Source organism: Castor canadensis, chromosome 2 (assembly GCF_047511655.1).
Source record: "Castor canadensis chromosome 2, mCasCan1.hap1v2, whole genome shotgun sequence".
NCBI classification, from domain to species: Eukaryota; Metazoa; Chordata; class Mammalia; order Rodentia; family Castoridae; genus Castor; species Castor canadensis.
In genome coordinates, this window is record NC_133387.1 from 22,604,873 (window position 1) to 22,621,838 (window position 16,966).

The 16,966-nt window shown below is 47.7% G+C and overlaps 1 protein-coding gene across 3 annotated transcripts in view; it reads left to right on the forward strand.

Annotated features, from left to right (window-relative positions):
• Plxna4 (plexin A4) overlaps window positions 1–16,966 on the forward strand; it is a 416,968-nt gene that overhangs the window by 309,627 nt on the left and 90,375 nt on the right. For all 3 annotated transcript variants that reach the window (XR_012444270.1, XM_074062846.1, XM_074062859.1), the window contains exons 6-9: window positions 11,050–11,173; window positions 11,801–11,954; window positions 13,146–13,245; window positions 15,469–15,583. Coding sequence is in view for 2 of the 3 variants with exons in the window: in XM_074062846.1 (XP_073918947.1) it covers window positions 11,050–11,173; window positions 11,801–11,954; window positions 13,146–13,245; window positions 15,469–15,583 (493 nt within the window). In the remaining variant the exon portion in view is untranslated. The remainder of the gene's footprint in view (window positions 1–11,049; window positions 11,174–11,800; window positions 11,955–13,145; window positions 13,246–15,468; window positions 15,584–16,966) is intronic.

The window sequence follows — 16,966 nt, forward strand, 5'->3', positions numbered from 1 at the left end:
ATTGCATGCTGTCCATCCAATGATGCAGCATCCACTCAATACACCCTTCAATATACTCATAGGATTCCTTGATACTTAGGTTTTCAGTTCAACTGTGTAGCACCTCAGGGCCTTCCCTCTGCCTTTATAACACCAACCAACTGGCTGTCATTTACTTGGGCCTAGAGTCACTGGGCTAATGAAGCCTGGCCCAAGTGCTGGCACACACCATTTGTACCTCCTTTGGTGCTGTCTCCATTTCATTCTGGAGAGAGAACTAGTATGAGAGTGGAAGCAAATGGTAGCTTGATAAATGAACTGAGGGGTGGGACACAGGACACAGACAACCAGCCAAGTCACAGTGGAGAACTGAAGGCCTTTCTTGGGGAAGCCAAAGACCCGTGGCATTGCTATCTGGAGAAGCCAACCATAGCTGGACTCCATTCCAATAGAATGTGGCCCCATTCCAACTCTTGTTGCTTCAGGTCAACACCTGAAACTTGATGCCTCTGCATTGGGCATAAGCGTTATAAACTAAGAAAAAGAGTTTTTACTTTTTCCACAAAGATTCCAAACTGTATGTGACCAATGACATTGATCGTAATTTTCAACTATAAGGAATTGGGTAAAGACTCTTGTATCTCCCCTCCCCCAAAACTGTCTTAAAATTTAAAAGTTAGAAGCACCCTCCTGAAGTCTAATATGTGCTCCCCAAGAGAGTAGGCTCCTTCCTCATCTTTGGGTGACAGTCTTAGATGTAACAAGACCTTGAGTTCCTTAAGGGAAGGCCTGAAATTTCTCAGGTATATCATGGTGGGAAAAAATGGAGAACCATTGACCGAAACGGAAATATACATAACTCAGAGGCAGATCAGGAACTGTGCTCAAATGTGCACCAAGGTTACCTGGTAACAGAGAGCCGGGAACCTCAGAGTGGCCCACATGAAAAAAGGGTAGAGAGCTTGCATTTAGAATACAGGATAGCTTCAGTCAATCCAGAGAGCTCCCTGGATGATACTTTGTAAGGCAGGAGGGGACAGTTTTCTTTGTCTCACACAGTGATACCTCTTCAAAAGGCATTGTGTTCCAAGCCCACTGCCTTCCTTGGCCTTGAGGCCACCTGGCTTTCCGTTTGATTGAGAATGGCTCAGCTGCTCCCAGTGTGGGGCGGCCATCATTCAGGGCAATCAGAAGAGTTGGCTACTCCCTGACACCAAGCCTGAGGGACCCAAAGGTAGGGTTCCATGTCAGCATTGGTCTGTGCCATGATGCACCCCAGCCACAATGGCACTCATTCCAATGAGCAGTCAGGGCACTGAAGCTCTGAGAAGGTTGCAGAGCAGCCACGAACACCCCACCTCCCATCAGGATTGAGAGAAGATACAAGTCACTACTTCCTGTGTGGCAGAAAATGGACGTGAACTAAGACCAAATGATAGTCTTGGCCATTCATGAAGGAAGCTATCAGCCTGCACCGGAAAGCTAGCAGCTCCACTCTCAGTGTGGCATACAAAAAGCAAATCCAAGTTCCACATCCCCCAGCATCCCAGTCTCCTCACCTATGAATTGAAGATGGTATTGTCTATCTCTCTGAGTTGTGGGAGAATCAAATGAGGCTGTGTGGGTGAAAGTGCTTGGTAGACCATGGAGCACTGTGACATGTATTTGGGGTGGGGTAGGGATCACAACAAATCTGGGAAAGGACTGAGAGCTCATGAGAACCCTGCCTCTTGGGTGTTGGTTGACCCTAGTGACTTTCTAGGGTCTCCCCTTTAATGGGACTACTGTTTCAAGGATATCCCAGCCTCAAGCTGGTGAACACTCCTGCTGGTTCCCCTTACCTCTTTTAGCCTGGCATCATATCTTATTCTGAAGGTTGCATATCATATTTGTATGTATCCATGCCAGTGCCAGCCCTTACTGAGTACGGAATCACAGAGAGCAAGAGTTGCACAAGTGTTGTTCTCTTCATCTGTCACCTGGCATGGAGCTGCTGCTGAAGGAACCCTCAGTGAGGTCCTTTGCTCAAAGGGATCACAGTGGGGGCCAGTATGAAACAGCATCTCAGGGGGCTTTGGGAGGATTACAGGAGTGGAGATTAGTGGGGTCTTGCTCTCATGCCTTGTACATTCATGGGACTTTAGACAAGTACAGTTTCCATTATGTGCAACAGTGATGTTCTTCAGAGTCCTGTGAAGGCTGAATTAGCAAATACCAAACCATAGCTCCTAGAAGAAATACAGGGCTAGTTCCTGGGGACCTCTGGTCACAACCTTTTTATCACCAGCTTAATACATAACCTTGTCTTATCTGTGTTTCTGTTTAAAGATACCTTACTTCATATTGAACTGATGGCCAACAGCACTGCATCTTCATACTTCAATGAAGCTTATGAGACACACTCGCTGCTTCACACTATGGCCTTTGTGTGCTTAGGAACACCAGATAGCACTTCAGAACAACACTTGGGCTATTAAAAAAAGTGAAATCACCATAAAATGTGTGAAACTTGAAAAATGTACCACTAAGTAGATCTAAAAGGACACTTGTTGAGATAAGAAAGAAAAATATTGCCTTGTCTAACCTCAACAGGGAGCACTTCCTTCCTCCAGAAAGTTCTTTCCTGCTCCTAGCGCCTGCTCTCCACTGGGCCTTTCTTCTCCACTCCTTAGGCTCAGTTCAAAGTCAGGTGCTTGCTTTTCATCTTCAGTAGGTGCAACCTGGACAAGCATGGCTGGGAGAGACAAGGAGGACGTGGGCTAGGCAGCAGAGAAAGGAGGGGCTGGGGGTCAACCAGCATCAGTCTGGGAGCCATCCTGCAGATTCCTGCCTGGAAGGGCTGTTTGCTAGGATGGGAGCAGGTAACCCATGTGGGAGGCTCCATTGCATCCTGAAGTGCTGTGTCCACACACACACCCACATAGATCTGCGACTGGCCTTGACCACTCTGTACCGGACACTCTGCCAGGCTCAGGGGAACAAACATAACTAGGTTAGACAGGCTCTGTCCTGAAGCTTCTTGAGAAAGCCGGCCTTTGGTCCAGCAATGGGGTGGGGATTGCTGTCTGCAATAGAATCAGTGCCTTTGTTAGGCTCCCACCATGTGCAAGACCCTGTGCTAAGAGACTCTGTCACTTGCTGAATACCCAGGCATGCCTGATCCTCAGGAAGACCAGGGCAGAGAGCAGAAGAATAGATTCCTTATGATGTGATGATAAGTCCATTCTCCTCAGTCATTTTTTGACAACTTTCCCCATGGTTTTAGGGAGTAAGGTGGTAGAAAGAGGACAGCAGAAGAGGGGTGTGTGTGTGTAAGAGAGAGAGAGAAAGAGAAAAGGAGGAGGAGGAGAGAAGGGGAAGAGTAAGAGGGAAAGAGAGAGAGAGAGACAAAGTGACAAGGAGAGAGGGAGAGAAAATGCAGGAGTGAGCAGCCTCAAGGTGGAGCCTCTGCAAACAGGTGGCCCACATAGCTGAATGGGCTTTTGTACTGGCAAGGTCACAGGCAGGTTGTAGACTGAACATACTTAAGAAACACTCCTGTAATTTAAATCCCCCTACTGTTACTCCTTCTTCATTGCTGTAAGTGAAGTGCTTACCTGCCAGTCCAGTGGTGAGGAAGATCACCTGTTGCCCTTTTCTGCAGTTCCTGGCCTTGTCCACAAGCTTGCCCTGCTAAAAGCAAAGACTGCTCAACCAAGCTAGGTATTTATCTGACCAGGAGTCTTGAGCCTGTTTTTCTAAGGCCTTCCCCTGTGCCTGAGCCACCTGTTCTGACTCCAGTAAAGGTGAAAGTCAGTTCAGTCTGACTTCATCCCCTTATAGCTGTTTCCTGCCCTGGGCCTGGAATATTCCCTCCAGTGACCTAGCTTGGCAGGTCTTCAGCCCCCTCCTGTCTTCCCCTCTCTTGGCTCCATGCCCAGACAAAGAAGTCTATCTCAGTCTCAGCAGGTAACAGGATCCCACCCAAGGCAGACTAGCATGTGGATTGGCCCACCTGATACCTAATCTAGGAAGAGCCATCAGGGCTACCCTCAAAGAGGCTCAGGTAACCCAGGACATTGGGGAGAAGTAAGGTACATAGGCTTTTACACAGCCCCTCTCCACCCCTGAGGACCCACCTCCTCCAGATCTCCTCTGATGGGAGAAGGACCTCCCTGGATGGACTCACTTCTTCCTTCTTATGCAGTCTGTGCCAAGCAGGAAGGAGAGGGGAAAGGACAGGGACTGCTCCCCAGCCAGAAGGGGTAGATGGAGAGATGCAGTCTGATTTGACTTCTTCAGCTCTAAATAGCAGGGAAGAGCCACCTTACAGCCATGTTGCAAAAACTGTGGGGGTCATGTGCAGGAAGCCCCTCACTGGCCTGGAACACAGCAAGTGCTCCTGCTGGATACAGCCTGATGACATGACCCTGTCAGTACAGGCTGGGGTGGACCCCAGGGTTCCTCAAGGATCCCTTCCCCTCTCTTCCTTTCTAGGACTGGAGGTGGGTGACTGGGACCTTCCACTATCAGAAAGTCTTTCTCCCCTGGGGCAGCTTCTCCCAGCCACCTGGGAATGTGCAGAAAGAGTAATTTGTCCCATGAACATAACTGATTATCCTCCTAAAGAAGGACAACCGGATTGTAAAATGCAAGTTTGTATGTTACTCCAAGTCTATATGCTTCTCCTTAGCACGTCCTACAGCCTTGCTTGATTTCTTTGTTTTTTTAACCTATATCCACAGACTCATTAATATTAACCTGCTAAGTTAACAGTCTCCCCTAGGGCTGTTGGCACAAGGTCTACACAGTCCTGAGAAATTGTTAGTGTCCGCTTCTGCACGGCATGTTCTTTGTAGTGTATGCAGTGCTCTTCTTTGATTCTTTGCCAAAAGTAGACAGTCTCTGATCCAGCAGAAAGAATCCCAGATTCCATTCTAGAACACTCATATTTTTTCTCTATGGATCAGCAGATACCTGGTATGACTTAAGGAAACCTGTTTCTCCTTTCCTCTCTTAACCCTTGCTTGTCTCCTTCCTAGCCCCCAAGGTGCATGCATGTGCACACACACACACACACACATGTGCGCACACACGAGTGCAGGTGTAATACATGCTTCATGGCCAAAAGAAAGTAAGTTCCTCTAATGACTTGGCTCCCTGGGAACAGCCTGTAGAGGCTGGGTTACTTCTAAGGCTTGAGTCTAGACACACACACCCCACACCAGCATACTACACTGGGCCATGCAGGGTGGAGTGGCCCAGCTTGTACAGAGCAAAGTGCTTTCCTGCACCAAGTCTGCTACACCTGGTGACATTAATGAACATGAGAACTTCAGCGTGATGGATAAAGTGCAGTGTGCAGCTGATCAGAATCAATCGGAGTAATTGTTGCTAAGTGTCTCAAGTAATAGGCAGCATCCTCATTACTGACTGGATTAGAAAGGAATGGATCAGCGAGGAGACACCTCTGCTTTCTCTTTCCTGCTCTTTTTTCTTCTCCTACCCTTCTCTCCCCACCTCTCTCTCCACTCCTGCCCACTCCCTATCTCTTCTTTCCTAACCTCTACTCAACCTTAGTAGAAATAAATGAGACCACCCATGTTCCCCACTGACCAGGAGAAGAGCAACATGACCCCATTTGCCTTCTCTTTGGGGCAACCACTCAATGTAATTTGGCTTCTTGGAAAAAAAAAAAAAAGGAACATCTCTGGGCCTCTTTTACCTAACACCTAACGTTGTTGTTTAATGGATCATTAGTTTAAAGCATGGCTGAAAGGAAGTCAAGGTACAAATCCAAACTGGGGCCCAGGTAGAGCATGGTTACATAGTGACATGGCTATAGCCAGCCCATCATAGGAGCCCATCTGACTAGAGGTGTTCCCTATACTATCTAGTCCATCCTCCTCCAAGCTATACAAATGCATCTGCCCATTTATGTGGGCATTCCTGGAGAGGACAAGGCAAGGATGAGAAAACATGTCTTTTCCCTCTTGAAAGTTGCCAGATGTGATAACAATGATCAAAGAACCTCCATGATCCCCTATTTGAGTATGAATTCTGAATTCTGTTAACTTCTCTATCAGGCCTTCTATATTAGTAAGCTTGATGTCACTGTGACAAAATACCTGAGTCAGTCTGTGGGGAGTAGATTATGAGAAGCCTATGAGAACTTGACATAAGCACAGCTGTGTCAAATAATCAGCATGCTGAGTTTGGCATGGCTCCAGCCCAGAAGAGGGCGCAGAAGAGGGTGAAGGCAAAATGCAGCACAGCTGCTTTTCCTAGGTTGTTTACATTCAGAGAGAGAGAGCAGGTTTCTTTTGCTACAGTGTCATGCCCCTCCCCAAGAACTGTTGTCCACCTCCTTGTTTACCACTGTATGTAAAAGACTCCCTGATGCATGATTGATTGATGGATGGATGGATGGATTGGTTGATTGATTGGTTGGCTGCTTGTCAAGCTGCTGACGCTACTGCTGCTGGCTGTTGTGTGTCTCTACCAAAGCAGCTTTCTGCACTGAGAACTTTTTATTTAGGCATTTTAAAAGCTATGCTAAAGAAAACATGGGACAGTGCAAGTCTAAGGACCGAGACTTTAAGAGAGAACATGGGACAGTGCAAGTCTGAGGGCCAAGACTTTAAGAGAGAATAAAGAAAACATGGGACAGTGCAAGTCTAAGGAAAGAGACTTTAAAGAACATAAAAGAAGTAAGGTTTTAAAGAAGATAGAAAAGAAGTAAGGTTTTAAAGAGTAGAAAAGAGAAGTAAAAGAAGAGTGAATAGAGAAAAGAAGCAATGAGGCTGTTGTGTGTCTCCATTCAAGTGCCCAGCATACCTGATCCCAATTTTCTGCACGTTTTGTCTCCTGTCTTTTGTCCTTTATGCCTCTCCAGTTAGGTCAGTAGAACAGGAGCTCTCTAGAAAGCTCACAAGATCAGTCAACCTAAAAGGAGGAAGTTTATTTTGGCTCAAAATTTCAGAGGTTTCCGTCCATGGTTGCTCAGTCATGTTGCTTTGGGCCTGCGGTGTCACAGTACATATGGCAGGAGCATATGGTGGAGGAGCCTATTCGCAGCAAGGAAGCAAAAAGAGAGATACAAAGGGTCCTGGGTTCCAATATCCCTTTCAAGGGCATGACCTAACATCCTTCCACTAGGCCCCACCTCCTAAAGGTTCCACTACCTCCAAATAGTGCCACAGTCTGAGGAGCAAGGCTTCAACGAACATAGGCCTTTGGTGATCATTGGTCCATTTGGAAGGGCTCCTCCCATCACCCCCTTCCTTTTTCAGTCTCATATTTTAAGCATAGATGCCCCAAATAGTGCACTCAAAGCACAGGCCATGGCCAACATGAAGCACTGAGGATTAGGGACCATCTGTGGGGGAAGTAAGGAGCAAGTTCTAGCATCCAAACTCAATCAGCCCATGCTGGAGGGCTTGGGGAGACAAACTAACAAAGACTGGTGATGTTGGACGCTCACCAGGCCAACCTCTCAGAGATCCCTGTTTCCATGCAGAAATCTGTTTGTCTGGCCAGCAGCACTGGGAGTTAATATTTCTTTCTCTGTGTTTAGGAATTCATTTCTACTGAACTTAATCACTACCTCTTTCCTCTCCCTCACCCCCTTCCTCTCTCCATTCCTCTCCCTTCTAATTTTCCACTTGGCTGGGAATTCTCCAGCAGTGAAAGTTCAGGCTTAGGGGAAGGACGGAGGTAGCTGCTTCATTAGAGAGGATAATCTCATTGGAACCACTGACTTGAATAATAACCCCTTCCAGGGACCCAGGGCCTTTCTCCCCAAGGGCTGTTAGCACCTCTGATCTGAGGCTGCAGGGGTCCAGTGCAGAGAAAGTGGAATGAACCCAACTCTGGGGCCAATGGTTCTCTTTGGTACCTGCCCTGCTGGCCATCTGCAGATCTATGTTTGTGGCAAGAGTGACGATGATAGCAGAAACACGTGTCTGAAAACACAAAGCCACATAGCATACACTTTCTGAGTCCATATAAGCTCCAGTTTTCCTGCCTGGGAAGTGGATGGAACAGAACCTTCCTTCCATTTTAAGAGCACCCTACAGTGGAGTTGAGGGTTGCATTTTTCCAAGTACCTGGAACCCTGGGAAGGAAGCACCCCCTTCTAAGGAGGGGACCCTTCTGGGAGTCAGGAATTATCCCTTTCCAAATTTCCTGGCTCTGGCGTGAGCTACTGGGAAATCCCAGCCCTAGGGGAAAAAAAGGCCACTACCTTGACAGACCCCATAAGACATCAGAAGGAATGAATCCTTCCCCCAACATTATCCTATCACATTGAAGGTCAATTGTCTGTGCTTTTGAACATTTGCAGCCTCCACCCTCCTGGGTCCTGAAGGATAGTATAAATGTCAAAACATCCCTGACTCTGACCTTAAATTTGACTTTCCACTAAGATAGCTGAGTTCTCAATACCCTTTGACAGCTATTAAGAAAACAAAGCTACAACCAATATCACAGTCTCCCTCTCTTCTCCCTCTTGGCCTCTGCACCGCCCTCCACTCTCATTATGAGGAAAACTGCTGCAAGCCTCCCTTTCTTTTCCCTTTGATTTGCCCTCTGGGCCAGTCTGCAAGAAGATCGCTGCTCTTCATCAGCTACAGTTTGGAAGGGTGGAATGAGGAAAGCAGAGAAGAGATGGATAATAGTACAAGCTCTCATTTATTGAGGACTTACTTTGAGCTATGCCCTGTTCTAAATGCTTTTCTCAGAGAGCTTCATTTAATTCTCCTAAAATCCCTAGTAGGTATATATCATTTCATCCCCAGTTTATAGATGAGAAGACTGAGGTCCTGAGGTTAAGCAACTGGCCCAAAGTTTGAAACTTTGAAAGTTTAAACTGTGCTTGGCTTCCTTATGTTTAGAGGAAGGTGATAAGCAGTTAACTTGGGGTTCTCTGGAGTAGTGGCCAGATGCAGCCCCATGAACTATGCAAGAAGCAAGTGATTCAGGTTGAACTTGTCCTGAGATCTGCCAGCCACTACCTTTGTGTTCCCCCCCACCACCCTGGAAGAAAGATGATGTCCTGTCTTTTTGTCTGTAAATCTACATGGTGACTCCAGGTGATGTTTGGTCACGAAGAAGCTCCAATTTTTCCTCTTCATAATTTAATCAAAGACATTTTTCAGAACCTACTGCTTGCTCTTGGAAACAGGAACTTCAAAGTTGGGGAGTCAGTGAATAATTTAAGCAGTACCAGCTCTCTGGGTCTGCTGTTAATGGGCGTAATAACCCTATTAATAGCAATGTCAGTGCAGACTCTCTGGAAAAGTCCATAACATTAGCCTAATGGCTGAAGGTAATGGAGTCCTCACCGAGAAGCTGGCCCAGTAAATTAACTTCCAAGATTCAGTGGCAGATGCTCTTGTTGCCATCGGTCTGCTGGAGCAGCCAGGGAGTGCCACGGGGAAGGGGAAGACCAGACTCATGTCTGTCTGACCTTTCCCTCCTCAGTTGGTGTCTTTTAGAATTCCTCCTGGAGAATCAGCTTTGTCCAATGAGTGACGATGGTATTTAAAGCACTTTCCAGGGAAAGGTAGAAATATCGATGAGCCTAGAGAAAATGGTGGAGGGAGATGCTGAAATCATCCTAAGCGTATGACAGGAGCATCAGGATGGCAGGGAAAATGGGTTTAGTCTGCAACAAGGGGGTCTGCCCTTCGGTTCTGTCTAGAAGCTTCTAGAAGCTGAGCACAGTGATAAAGAGCAGAGGCTTCAAGTTCATCTGTGCTTGATATTGAGTCTCTCTAATTAACTAGTGACTTAGACAAGTTACTCACCTACCCTCTTCTGTGATTTCCTAACCTCTAAAACATTGGGGGGAGCTATCATAGCGTTGTTGCAAGACTTAAATGGCATAAAATGAAAACCCTATCACAATGCCTACCTAGTAAGCATGTGATAACGAGTGGTCATGCCTGCATTATTAAGGATTGTTTTGACTTTTGCATTACACACTCAATTTCCTGTAAGGTCCTCTTTTTGTCCTGGTGTCTTCCTTCCCTTTCCTCCTCTTCCTTGGAGATGCAGCTTTAGTCTATCACCTTCAGTGCAAGTTAGCTAAATTCTCCTCTGAGGCTATCCTTCCCAACTGTGACTAAAGGTGTCTTCTTCCCCCATGGCTGAGAGGATAGGCCCCATAACTCTCCTCTGGGTCTAAGAATTACTCCAAGAGTCACTTAGGGTGTCCAGGTGCCTCCTTTCCCTTCTGTCCTTATCCCACACGGCACCCCTCTGCCTCCGAAGACAGTTATTTCCTTCCCAAGTTCCCTCCTCATGTGAGCTCCCAATCCCTGGGTGCTCTGCTCCCTGTGAAATGCCTTACCCAGACCTCCCTCCCATCCTGCAACAGCTCCTGACATCATCCTTCTCTTGTCCTCATTCTCCAGCAGAATCGGTATTCTGGAATTTCCAAAACATGCCCACTTTGCACAGCTCCATGTTCACGAGGCTTGTCTGACATGGATTAAACACTGTGCCCTGAGCCTCAGATTCCTTCACGCAGTGAACTCATGGTGGTGTGCATTTGGGTATGGCCCCTGGTTTTATGTGCAGCTTTCACAAGCCTTCGTCAGTGAAGACTGTAAGATCCCAGGTCACATTGGATGGGGTACCCCTGTGACACAGTACACTTTGTACAACACAGAGCATTAAACAGTAACAGCAAACCCTACAGAGCAGTTCCCTGGTGCCATAGAACTGGGATTCTGATGCAGAGCGTGCCGTTAACTACCCTCTGCTCCTTTGATCCTCCCTGCTGCCCACCTGCATTTATCTTCTACTTAAGACATGAGACATGCGGGGGATTCCAAAAAGAAGTCAGACAGAGTTTGTTCTCTTGAGAAACTCATACTTGGTAGGAAGGGGCTGCACTCAGCCCAATAATCATCCTATAATCTAAGAAGTTCTAGATTGTTGGAAACTCCTTGGACATAGTGGAGAAGGACCAAGCTTGAGGAAGGACAGATACTGGAGCTGCTAGATATGCCTTACCTCAGTTTCAGCCCCTCTCTGGACCAAGTGATTCTTTCCTGAGTAGCCTGTTGGTTCTGTCCTTCCTAGGTGTACCCGGAAAGAGCGATGTGAGCGGTCCAGGGAACCCCGCAGGTTCGCTTCAGAGATGAAGCAGTGTGTCCGGCTGACGGTCCATCCCAACAACATCTCTGTCTCTCAGTACAATGTGCTGGTAGGTGTTGGGGGATCTGGATGGAGGAAAGAAATCTCCCCACCAAAAAGCACCTGAGCCCAGTATCCTTCAAGAAGACTAGACCAAGTCCAGTCAGCAAGAGCAGCTGTAGTTCAGGAAGGAAAGTGCCAGTGAATAAGAGTCCACAGGGAACCCAAGAAGAGCATATGGGCAGGAATATTGGGGAAGAGACTCAACTCATGAAGAATACAAAGAAAAGGAAAATGGCCATACCAATAAATGGCAAAGGGTGTTGGAAATGGTTCTTTCATCTGCGCATGGCAAATGGAAGATGGGGTATAGATGGCTTCCAAGTTCTAGCACTGGGCACCAGTGGACTGGTGTTGCCATTTTTCAAAAACTGGAAAAAATGCAACCCTGCCCTACTAGTCTTCTTCCATCACACAAATCCCCTAAATATTCCTTTTTCCTGGAGCTAAATCCATTCAGATTCTATATTGTTGCTGTTATTTTGGCTTTGTCTTTATATCTCTGGCCACCTCCTCTAAACCACTCTTGTAACAAATGTTCATATCTCCTCTCCTTTGTCTAACTCTTTTCTTCCTCTCCTTCTTTCCTCTTTCCTTTCTCATTTCCTCCTCCTCCCCACCCCCTGGCTGTTCACAGCTGGTCCTGGAGACATACAATGTCCCGGAGCTGTCAGCAGGCGTCAACTGCACTTTTGAGGACCTGTCAGAGATGGATGGGCTGGTAGTAGGCAATCAGATCCAGTGCTATTCCCCAGCAGCCAAGGAAGTGCCCCGGATCATCACAGAGAATGGTGAGCAAAGCTGGGTGGTAGGCTCCTCTTCCTGCCTGCATAGGAGAACTCAGGACAGAATTAGGGGGACTACAGGAGCCTGCAAGCAGAGGTAGGTCAGAGGAAGTAGTTAGTAGGTGTGTTCCAGGAAGAGGAGAATGAAGTTTTCTTTGGAACTGGATGTTACAGCCATTCTATCTCAGCTCCAGGTTAGCATTCAAGTTTACCTCATCCTAAGTGAGGAGAGCCTATAGAGAGGGTGGGTGGAGGCAAGGCCAAAACAGGAACAGAGCATGCCAGTGGAGGTAAGGCCACTTTGGCTGGCCTGGAGGGATAACTCAAGAGGGAAGCAGGGCAGGGGTCATCTGCTCTGCATCCCTCTGTTTGCCAGGCTGATTTTCTGACTCTGGACCACTGCTTCCTTATGCCCAAGCCACTCTGCTTCCCCACAGCTCCCTGTTGTCTGTGGCCAGCTACACTGGGAAGGGTGAGAGTGGACACTCTAAGGGACAGCCCGGCCTAAGCAGATTCTGTGTTGTCCCTCCCATATGGGCTTGTCACATTCATTCGGAGCTGATTGATTAATGAGGCTCTCAGGAAAGGCAGAGAACAAGGCTAGAAGTAGGGCCCAGGGTCAGGGCTGTGAATTAAACATGGGCTCCAGCTCCTCTTGGTTCCAGCCGAGGGTTCCAGTGTCTCCCCGCCCACATGGAGCCAAGTTCCCAGAGGAGGTGGTGTCAAAACTGGATCTCTCTACACAGAGATGGGGGCCAAGCTCCTGTGTGCCACACACTTACGCATACGTGCAAAGCTGCTTGCATCATTAGTGGCACCATTCCTGAGAGGCAACATCTTTTTTTCTCCCTGGTTACCCATCAGTGTGTGTGTTTATAATTCTGTGAGACCAACGACTACAGAATGCATGTGATGACATTTGAATACCTGTCAGTGGGGGGGGGGGGTGGCATGGGCAAGATGAGCCAGTGGGGAAGCAAGTGATACTGTGTACGTACAAGGGAGAATAGATTAGAACAACCCTCTGCAGCTGCTTTTTGGGGTCACCCTAGAACTGGGCCTTGCTAAATCAGAGATCTGTGAGAGGGACAGCACCCCAGGGGAATAGACTCCATTTCCCAGGGTGCATTACTGCTACTGGGACCATGGCTTTGGCTTTGGCCTTCCCCTGACCTCTTGACTGGCTCTGTCTTATAGGGGACCACCATGTTGTACAGCTGCAACTCAAGTCAAAGGAGACAGGCATGACCTTCGCCAGCACCAGCTTTGTCTTCTACAACTGCAGCGTCCACAACTCGTAAGTACCTCAGCCTCACTCAGCTCCCTGCTACAAAGAGTCACCATGTGGAGGCTCCAAAGGATGCCTCCTTCACTCCCAGGAGGGGGAAGGCCCATCTCCTCTGGCATACACAGAGTTAATGGAAACAGACTAGAAAGAGCCAAGAGTGAGAACCTGTGGGGTATGCTTTCCATATTCCCAGCCCATGCATCTTCTCTGGCATAAATCTTCCTAACCTGATTCCATTCCCACCATCTGCTAGAGGTGGTGCATTTCACATGGTGCATTTCACGTGAAGAACAGAGCAGCTAGCACCTGCTCAGAGGAGGGATCAGAGGAGGAAGAAGGTGGGCGGGTGGTCAAGAAACTCACCTGAATGCTACTCTCCATGGGCTTCTGCAGGATGGGTCAGGACTCAAGCTAGCTTGTGAAGGCCCAAGGGAGGAAAGATGTAGGGTAGGTCGGCCCTGGTCCTGGAGGTTAGGACGTCTGGCTTTGACTCTGGCTTTCTTTGACTTAAGCATCTTCCTCCAAGTGGTATGCATGGAAGGCAAGCTCTGGAGTCAGACAGGCTGGGAAACACAGCCATTCTGAGCCCTATTGTCCTTATAAACAGGGAACTACTACTGCTTCCAAGGCTGGCACCATCAAAGAAGCCATTGGCTGGGACATCATGCTCATTGCCACCCCTCCATAGAAGCCTGCTTCTCCTACTGTAGGAGTAAGAGAGCCATTGCAGTGCACCATCTAGAACTCTGTGTGACCCGTTGTTTAAGCACTGCTCATGCTTTTGCTACTTTAGTATTTCCTCCATAAAACGCTGGGATTGGACCAGATTGCAGATATGCAAACCTTATTTTTCATCATAGAAGCTGAAATTTGCTGTAGAAGCTCACTATATAAAATAGGTGGAGGAAGAAGGAACTACTTGGTAGATGGTTTAGGGGTCTGGGACCCCTCTCTCTAGGAGCCCCTCCAAAGGAGCACCATGGAATACCCAGTGTTTCATAGAGAATGGTTTGGAAAACACAGGGCCTGACCTCTGAAAGGCCCACCTGCTTTAACATGCTGTTCTGTGTGCCTCTCCATGCAGGGTAGGTAGTTGACATGACAAAGACAATTTGGGGCTCTAGGGTGGGCCTGTCAATCTGGCTAGTGCAGCTGTACGTCCAGAACTTAACTCTCTTTAGGGCCCCAAAGAAGGAAGCACCCAGCTCTCCCAACCAAAACCAAGTTGCTTCAACACTAGGATCCTCTTCTTGTTTATTGTCATGGAGTTGCCCGTGACTCTTCCTCTTGGTGTCCTAATCCCTCCCTCCCCTCTTCACTCCTGGGAAAGCAGACTAGGTAGACAAAATTGGGTGTCCCTTCCATTCCATCCATAGATGATTTTAAGCAAGACAGTCTGTTACTCATTAGATGCAGAAGAGTCAGAAATTAATAAAACCCCAGGCCTCAGTCCCAGTTAATAAAATAAGGCCAGAAAATTCCCAGAGACATCAGCACAGAGATTCATGGGACCCAGGCCCAGAGTTGCCAACTCTCCCTGGGTTAAGTTGGCCAAGTAGAGGAGAGGAGAAAGGTCCTCCAGATGGTGGAAGAACATGTGTGGAACGTGGAAGTTACTCATGGCCTCAGCACCAAAACCATGTGGGCAGTAGACTAGGAAGGGCTTATCCTGTGTGGCAAGACATTTGAGTTTGTGCAATAAAGGGAACCATGTTGGACTTTAAAGCAACAAGAGGCTCTTACAAAGTTGCCTTTGTTTCCTGGACATAAATAGTAAAAGTGGAGTTGGCAACTGTGAAGTAGCCCATGGTACTAAAAGAGTAGCTTTTGCCCACATAGGGACATCTATATGAGTGTTTAACAGTGGAGGCCCAGAGTAATCTGAATTAAAACCTGACTTTTGGTTTGCCCCAACTCTTATCATCTCTAGTCAAGGCACTTGACTCTGGACTTTATCATTTTCCTCTTCTGCAAAGGACCCTGTCATCCTGTGGAAGTGGAGGGAGGCCAATTGGGCTCTGGGGAACCAGGCTTCCAGTGAGGGGCAGGAAGTCTAAGACTATTAGCTCCTTAAGGCTTACAAGGAAAGGGATGGGTCTGTGGAAGTCCTGCCCTTTCTGAACATTTAAAGATGTTTCTCCTAACAGTAAAATGTTTTGCTAGACTGTAGAGAGTTAGGCCCTCAGCGGGGGCTCCCCCAGTTCTGTGATGTGGTTTCTTCTCTGTGCCCAGTTGCCTGTCCTGTGTGGAGAGTCCATACCGCTGCCACTGGTGTAAATACCGGCATGTCTGTACCCACGACCCCAAGACTTGCTCCTTCCAGGAAGGCCGAGTGAAGCTGTCTGAGGTAGGTTCCAACAGTGGAGTGGTGAGTGCTGCTGCCTGTGAGCATGGGGCACACAATTCTTTAAGGCCTTCCTTTAAGAGAAGAAAACCTCAGGACCTCTCCCTTCCTCCCCAACCTGAAAACAATGGACTTGGGCTTGTCATACAAGCTCTGTGCTGGGGCCATGTGTTCTGGGTCAGCCCTGGAGGCTCAGGTGCAGATCACTTAAGCCAGGAGGATCCTCTACACGCCAGATAAGTTGTAGAACAATTCCAGAGATTGGTGTGCAGGGGCAGATTTGTACATGATAGGACCATGGTGGATGGTCTCCTCAGCTGTTTCTTATATCTCTGATCACAGGGAAGAACTGAAACAATTGAGTAAAAGGAAAGGCAGAATAAGAATAAAAGAATGGTCAGTATCTCCACCAGAATAGTGGTTCTCTGAGCTTGGATCCCAGACCAACAACATCTGCGTCATCTGAGAACTTGGGAGGAAGGCAGGATCCCCTGCTCTACACTACCCAGCCACAAGAGATGCTTAGGAGCCTGGACTTAAGTGATCTAGCTTTAACAAGTCCCTGGAGATTCTGATATTTGTCCAGGGTGAAGAATCCCTGAGGTAGATGTAGGCTCCAAGCTAAGATGTATTTCTCTTCCCTGCTAATCTTTGTGACCTTCCCCAACCCCCCCCCCCCAATCTTTGGTTAACCCTCCAACCCCTGCTGTAGAACTAGTAATCAAACCTAGGGCCCTGTGTGTGCTAAGCAAACTCTCTACCACTGAGCTATACCCCTAGCCTTTCCCTCCTAATTTTTATTAATAAAATAAAAATATTTTCCGCCTATGCTGTTACTTGTGTTATAATGCTAGTTTGTGGACAATGTCCTCAAAGATAGAAGGCATTAAGCATATTTTGGCAGAGTGTGTTGTCCAAACATTATGGTGCTTCTTACATGGCATGTGACTTCCAATACTGGTCCAGTTGTTCTGGACTGAATAGGTGCTTTAGAAGGCTGGTGTTTATAACCGAGAGATAGATAGCTAAATATAAGCGTAAATATAAATACATGCAGCAGTAATTGGATTCCACCGAATTTTCTGGCAATATCACATGGCTTCCCTGCCTGGGTAGAGCTGCTGCCAGCCTGGCCTGCACTCTCCTAGTCCACACTGGACTTACAGGCTTCAGTACCTTCACCAGTCTTAAACATGCCTTCCAGCTCCCTTCATGCTCTACATAGGTGTGTGGCTCCTGTGAGAGCAAGGAACTGTACTGATGCAGAAAAGAATATGTGCTCCTTTGGAGGGAGGCAGACAAATCAAGCCATAACAGCCCTCAACCCTTACCCAGACTTCTGTCCCACTAGAAATCCAGCTTTGGCCAGACCCTTATTGGCAGGAG